Source organism: Ammospiza caudacuta, chromosome 5 (assembly GCF_027887145.1).
Source record: "Ammospiza caudacuta isolate bAmmCau1 chromosome 5, bAmmCau1.pri, whole genome shotgun sequence".
Taxonomy (NCBI): Eukaryota; Metazoa; Chordata; class Aves; order Passeriformes; family Passerellidae; genus Ammospiza; species Ammospiza caudacuta.
Genome location: NC_080597.1, coordinates 1777782 through 1784976, shown reverse-complemented (window position 1 = coordinate 1784976; position 7195 = coordinate 1777782). Strand labels below are relative to the sequence as shown.

Genomic DNA, 7195 nt, shown 5'->3' with positions numbered 1-7195 from the left:
CAGTCACTCCCTGCTCCTCCTTTCTTTCCAGAATGTTCTTCACTTTGGGAGCTATGATTGGCTGTGGGACCGGGGCCCCTCCCTAACTATGTATCCATTGGCTTTCTCGTAATGTTGGCTATCCTCAGTTCACTCCCACGCCTTCCTGGATTGGTTCTGTCGGAAACCTGTCCTCCGGATTCCTCCCCCTTTATAACTGCCTGACACCCGTGTCTCAGGGTCACTCCCTGGTTGACTTCTGTTGGGCGGTAAACATGACTGTCACCAGCGAGTGCCCAGCTCTCGGTCTCGTCATTTCTCGCAGCCTGCCAATCAACTCAGCGTGATCTCGTCCACACAGACGCAGCCCGAAGCCTTCTGCCGGTGAGGGGCGTCCGTAGGAGCGGTCCTGGGGCCCTGCCACCAGGATTAGCTCCCCACCTATGCAGTAGCCAGCTGGCCGCCCTGCTAGCCAGGCGGACATTATTCTAAGGCCGCTGACCGCTGCAGTGATCATTGTGGAAATAAAGGAAACATACTAATCTCTGGATATCTGGTTGAAGAATACACCAAAAGCAGCTAAACTCTGCTTTTGAATGCACTGAAATGACAATAGAATGCATGAGCACGGTGTAGGGGCATTTCCCAGCAGCCTGGTGAACATTTAGGTGTCAGCATCGCACAGTGCAGCTGTCCTGGCTCGGCAGGTTCAGGTATGTGCTGCAGCGTGGGTATAGCCTGGTCTTCTCCATCCTGCACACATCCCTCAGCCTCGGGATGAATTGTAGCTCGAAAATGCAGAAAATGTGGTGAGGAGTCTGTGGTCAGCTCCCACTCAGCACAAAAGATTACACCACCTGCACGGCCTTGCCTTTATCTAACACTGCAGCGAGTTCTCATGAGAACATCTTTTTGTTTGACAGTAGAAGTGATTAATAGAGATGTTTTTCAGCCACGAGAACCCTATAAGAGCCCCGAAGACCGGGGCGCCGGGTACCCCTTCCACCGGGCAGAGCAGCACAGCACGCTGCGCCCCGGCTCCACGGCACCGGAATCCCGCACCGCCCGGCATCCCAGCTCCCGCAGAGACGTAAGATCATCCCCACTTCTCCCCTCCTAACTCTGTCCATGGGGGTTTGTTCGACACTGCAGCTCCTGGGGGGGAGGGGTGGGGGCGGGCATAGCTCCAGGCATCCTTCCCGGCTCGCTGCAGGCTGGGTTCCCTGGGAACAGCGCTCCGGAGCGGGATAGGGCACACGGATCCCCCTGGGAACAGCGCTCGGGGCGGGCACCGGGAGGGATCCCCCTGGAAACAGCGCTCCGGAGCGGGACAGGGAGGGACCCCCCTGGAAAAAGCGCTCCGGAGTGGGATAGGGCACAGGGATCCCCTGGAAACAGTGCTCTGGAGTGGGACAGGGAGGGATCCCCCTGGAAAAAGCGTTCCGGAGCGGGCACAGGGTACAGGGATCCCCCTGCAATCGCCGCTCCGGAGCGGGACAGGGTGGGATCACCTGGGAACAGCGCCTGGGGCGGGCACAGGGAAGGATCCCTCTGGAAAGAGCGCTCCGTAGTGGGTACGGGGAGGGATCACCTCAATACAGCGCTCCGGAGCGGGACGGGGAGGGATCCTCTGGAATCACCGCTCCGGAGCGGGACGGGGAGGGATCCCCTGGAAACAGCGATACGGAGTGGGTACAGGGATCCCCCTGGGAACAGCGCTCCGAAGCGGGACAGGGCACAGGAGGGATTGCCTGGAAGCAGCTCAGGAGTGGGCACAGGGAGGGATCCCCTGGAATCGCCGCTCCGGAGCGGGCAGGGGGCCCCGGGCGGGCCGGGACTTTGGTGCGGGGGCTGTGCTGTCTCTGGCTGTCCCCGTGGCTGGGGACAGTGACACTGCAGCCCCGGCTCAGGGCAGCCCTGGCGGCCGGGGCCGAGCGGCGCTGACCCGAGCTCGTCCCGGTTTCATCCCTCGCTCCCCGTGGCTTGGGAAGCTCCGGCCCGGGGGTGCCCCCTCCATGGGGCAGCCAGGGGGGAGCGGTGCGGGACGCGCCCATCGCCCCGGGCCGCTCTCGGAGGCGCTGCTGCTGGGACGGGGGGATGCGCCAGCGGGAAGGACACGGCGGTCCTTCGGGAAAGGGATGGAGAAAGGGGGTGGGTTTGGGTGTGGGGAGGTGCCTCTTTAGCCGCCCAGCCTCTCCCGGCCGCGCCGCAGTGGGAAGGGATGAGCGGTCCCGTCCCGGGATGGCCGGTGCTGGAATATTGGCAGTGGGCTGTGCCTCTCCTGCAGCTCATCCCTCGAGGGTATCTGAAATAAACAGGGCCAGGAGACTTCTTCTCTCCTTTTTAATGCCTTTATTATAAGTGATGAGCTCAGGATTGAGCAGCTCGACTGGTCTGCAGATTCCCGTCGTCTCTCCCAGGGCGACGAGGAGGAGGAAGATTTGCGCAACTTTGTCCACTAGGGGCAAAGCTGGGGGTCTGGGCCTGGTGGGGGCCTTTAGGGCGTTGTGACCCTCCGGTGTTACTGCTGCTGGCTCTCTTAGCCGGCTCTCGGCGCCGGGGACGACTCCTCGTCAGTGTGAGAGGGACTATGATGCGGAACATCCGCATCTCTGCAGGCCCAGCACTCCGCTCCTCATGTCCAGACGTCACTCCAATCTCTCAACTCTTAGGTTGCTCGTTGTTTTTGGGGTTTTCTCAGTACATTTGGAGCAGGGGTCCCACACAGCATGCTGGTCCTTGGAGAGATTTTGCATATCCCTCCCCTCCAAAGTCTCTTCTCCTCACTGTTCGGGAGGTCCCCACCCTTGACTGTCTCAGACAAGGGCCATTAACTCGCCCCAGCCAGGGCTTTTACTGATACAAAAACAACTATTAACAACAACGACCCGTAATTACCATAGCACAAGCAGCAGCCCAGCAGCAACAGTGGTAACCTTTTCCTCACAGAAAAAATTGGCAGAATTTTTGTTCATAACAGTATCCAGACCCTGAGGGGTTGGAAATAGTGGCTATTGCACCAAGAATGAAGGGATGAATATTAACCTGCGGGTGGCGGGGTGGGGAAAGCAGAAAAATTGGATTAAGAAGTTTCTCGCAGCCTAAAGGCTGCCCAGTTTATCGTGGGTGATGATTGGCACTGGTGAGAAATGCCTGATTTAGTGCTTAATAATATTAAATTAGGTCTAGGGAAAATAGTCCTTCAGGGTGTCAGGAAAAATCAGGAAAATCCACAAAATCCAGAGATTTATGTCCAAAAAGGAGTCAGAGGAGTCCTGCAACTTTATTTGAATAAAGGGAGAGAGGTCACTGTGGCAAGCCCTTTGGAGGACACAGCCTCCTTTAATCCTAAAGTCCGGCCGCTTTTTGCCCTCTTCCTTTCCCCATTGGCTGAGGTGTAAGGAAGGTACAGCCTACCTGAACCACCTACCACATATCCCCCCTTGAACCTGTCATTTTACCCCGAAGTTTGGAAATGCAGGCTTGTACACACCCCTATCTGCATCAGGAGCCAAGCTGTGCCAGAAACCTGCTGCAGTAGAGACATTCAGACCCATTTCAAAGCCATTAACATCCACCCATTGCTTCATCCATGGAATTGTTTGTAAAGATATTAGCTTTCCTCTCAAGGGCATCACCCTCTCAAACCCGGGTGCTGGCTGTGGGAGACATGAGGGTGCTGTGTTGGAAAATCCCAGATCTACAGAGACTGAGAGGCATTTTAAAAGACTTTATTCCATTATCAGTCTCATAGAAGGGTGAGACATAAAACTCAACACCATTCCATCAGAAGCCACCCTATTTCCTGGGTACAATACCTTTATAAATGTTTTTCAGCCTATTAGCTTTTGCTATCGCTTCTAACCCAAATAATCTATTTTTTTCCCCCACGTGGTCCTGCTGCAATGCATCCTTCACAGTTCTAATTCTCCAAAATATCTGTCCTTTTGCAAGGCCATCTTCTGAAATTTGTTTCTAGCTCGATCTCTCTCTCAACAATGTCATCTCTATTCCATGGCACAGCCCTGCTAGGCCTGTGAGAAACGGGGTGAGCTGTGGCATGCAAGAGAGGAAAATTTGGGAGGGAACGTGCAGCAGGACAGGGGCTGGCAGATGGAAGTAAAACTTTCAAAAAGTTTAAAAAAAAAATTTAAGAAATCAGGCACCCTGCCAGGCCATGCCCAGGCTGCAGATGAGATGAGCAGCATCTGGTGTTGGGGACGTGTACAACCCTTCCTGTGATGGCTAATGCAGGAATGTACATGTGTCCTGAGCTGTGTGACTGCTGCTTCCTTCTAACAGGTATCCTTTTTCATGTATGTTTCATCAGTGCACATTTTATCATGTGCAGTTAACTCCTAATTAATTGTGAGAAACAACACTCACTCTTTCAAATTTGTAGAAGTTTAATAATGGATAAAAAGGACAATATCCAGTGCTGGGGTGCTTGGGTGCTGCCAAAAGCACACTGTTAGCCTAAAACAATTTTCTTATATACTTTTAATTACATTGGTTAAATGCATATGAATGAGGTTATCGGTATTCAAACATTCCTGCGGTTTTACATATTCTGGGAATTCTGTTGTTTGGTTGTAACTTTGACTTGTCTGCAGGCAATCCTGTGGATTAAATAGATGTATTTTATTTCTTCTTGAGGTTCCATTCTGTTGTTCTGACAGTTCCTGAAAACTGGAGAGTCAGTAGTAGATCTTTCTCTTGGCGTCCTGATTCTTGTCACTGTTATCTCATAATTCAGATAAGATAGTCCACAAATACATCAAATCAACATAGCTATTTCACAACTTTGAGTTAGTTAAAATAAAAGTATTTAACAGTACACAGTTTCTATTTTAATATTATGCAAAGGTCTAAGCTATAATATATAAATATACTATTTATAAACTACACATGGCCAGAGCATTGGCTGCAAAAGATGACAGAAAAAACTGTCAAAAACTGCTTTTTATACTATGTTAAAGCAGTTAAAATGGATTACAAATAGTACTATATTAAAATAGTTTTGATGAATAATAACTTGCAAAAGCAAATACATAAATGTGAAAGCCAATACTTAAATTGCCATTTATAACAATAATCACTATTACAGCGACCTGATGAGGTCTTCTGGGTGAGAGATGGACGAGAATCTTGTTTCATGATCAGAAGGCTAGATTTATTGATATATGATATATAATACATTATAACTATACTAAAAAGTATAAGGAGAGAAGTTGCAGAGGCTGCTAAGCTAAGAATAGCATAGGAAAGAATAATAACAAAGTTCTGTGTCCAGCAGAAAGCAAGGACAAGCTCTCCTGTGAGTGGTCAGCAAATCCAAACACTCACAAAAGCCCAATCACCGCTGCACCTGATGCATTCCACACCAGCCGATAACAATTGTTTACATTCTTCTTCTGGGGCCTCAGTTTCCCAGAAGATGAACAAATCCCAAAGAAAGGATTTCTATGAAAAAAGGTCTGCAACAAGTCACTTCCAGGGTTCACACTATTTATTAGACGGTGAAGGCACACCTAGGAAAAGCAAGAAACAAAAATCCAGAGTCAATCAATCCAAACCAAAATAAACTGAAAACTATTTACATGGAGGTAGGGGGTGTAGGAGGGGGGTGACAAAGGATAAAGGGGTAAGGATAAAATGGAGTATGAACTAAAGGTTCAATTGCACTTTACAATATTTAAACTTAACAACACATTAAACTTAACAGCATTTAGCTTAACTTACAACTTAAATGTAACAATTTAGCAAAGGACTCATTTAGGATTTACTGTAGTACAGAGCATTGTGTCTGCCTGAAAAAAGTCAGGAAGAAGGTTTTGAGAACTCAGATCTTCTCTGATGCATGATTAGCACCTCAGGCAAGTTTGGAAACATCTTCATACTGGATATCTTCAACTCTGCGCCCTTTTAAAGGTCCTGAGTTGATGGTTATTGTCACTGAAAACCTCTTCTCATTGATGGACTCCAAAATGGCTTCATTTCCCCTGTACCCACCATTTAACACCAACACTTTCTTGCCTGGTGCTGGTATTACAGTTTCTAGATGTGTCTGATCAAGTTTCAGTTTGTCCCCAGAGTCTATCACCTTCACAATTGCTGCATATTTATCAATCACTTCCTTAACAACTGCCTTCTTCTTGTGGTATTTCCCTTCCAGCTTTTTTGTAACAATTTTTACAATGATGTCACGCTGTAACCAGTAGTCTGTTCGAGATGTTCTTTTCTTCTCCTCCTCAAGCTCCATGATCTCATCAAGTGCAGATTTCTTCATTTTCTTCTTGGGCTGACCAGAGCAATGAGCTGCTCCTGTTCTTTTAACTGCACCCTCCACCATCTTCAGTGCAAGGACACTTGTTTGAGAAGATGCTGCAACTGAAGTACTTGCTCCTTTCTTTAATTTAAATGTAACTTTTTCATCTTTGTTTTCTCTGCTCAATTCAGTATAGACTGGCATTTCGAGTTCTTTCCCCTCCAAACATCTTCTAACTTGTTGCTCAAGTAATTTAGAAGTTTTTTCTTCATCATCGAGGTCCTGCTTCTTCTTCCCCTTTTGTTCCTGCTGCCTGTGAATGGTCTCTGGGTCCCTGTTGATGTACTGGATGTACCAGCCCTTAGGGGTCTCATCAACCCTGCAGAGCCCTTCTCTCCCCAGCCACTTGGTGAAGTCAGTCAGGGTCTCCCACTGGGTGGCATTCATGTGGATGTGCTCCCGATGGCTGATGTACTCGTTGTACACAACGTTGTTGTGCACTCTCCTTGTTCCAAAGCGCCTCCTGAGCAACTCCAGGAAATCCCTTCGGAATTCCTCGGAGAAGTAGTCCATGAACTGCTGGGGGTTCTCAGCAGCCAGCAGCAGCTGTCTCTGGTGGGACTGGGACATGCAGTGACACTTGAAGCCGTTCTCATCACGGCACTGCTTCTGGCACATCTGGCAGTACCAGCGCAGCTTCTGCAGCCCCTTGCTCTTGATATGGTTAGAGATGGCCTTGGGGCTAAGGAAATCTGATTTCCCCATGACACCAACCCTGTTCCAATCCTGCTCCCAACCCTGTGCCTGTGCAGTTCCCGCCCCCTCTGGAAATGGCAGCGGCCAATTACTAAATAGTGATTTACTTACACCCCTGTCTTACTTTTAAAAAGTGCTTAAGAATTTTGGAACCACAACTATGGGAAAAACAAAAACCCTCTGTGCTGGTTT

The 7195-nt window shown here is 49.3% G+C and overlaps 2 protein-coding genes across 2 annotated transcripts in view; one reads left to right on the top strand and one right to left on the bottom strand.

The window, feature by feature from the left end:
• Positions 1 to 877: 877 nt before the first annotated feature.
• PYROXD1 (pyridine nucleotide-disulphide oxidoreductase domain 1) overlaps positions 878 to 7195 on the top strand; it is a 43551-nt gene continuing 37233 nt past the window's right edge. The window contains exon 1 of the mRNA XM_058805165.1: positions 878 to 1069. Coding sequence (XP_058661148.1) covers positions 878 to 1069 — 192 coding nt within the window. The remainder of the gene's footprint in view (positions 1070 to 7195) is intronic.
• Positions 5852 to 7012, bottom strand: LOC131557869 (DNA/RNA-binding protein KIN17-like). Its single transcript, XM_058805340.1, has one exon. The coding sequence runs from the start codon at positions 7010 to 7012 to the stop codon at positions 5852 to 5854; it is 1161 nt and encodes a 386-aa protein (XP_058661323.1).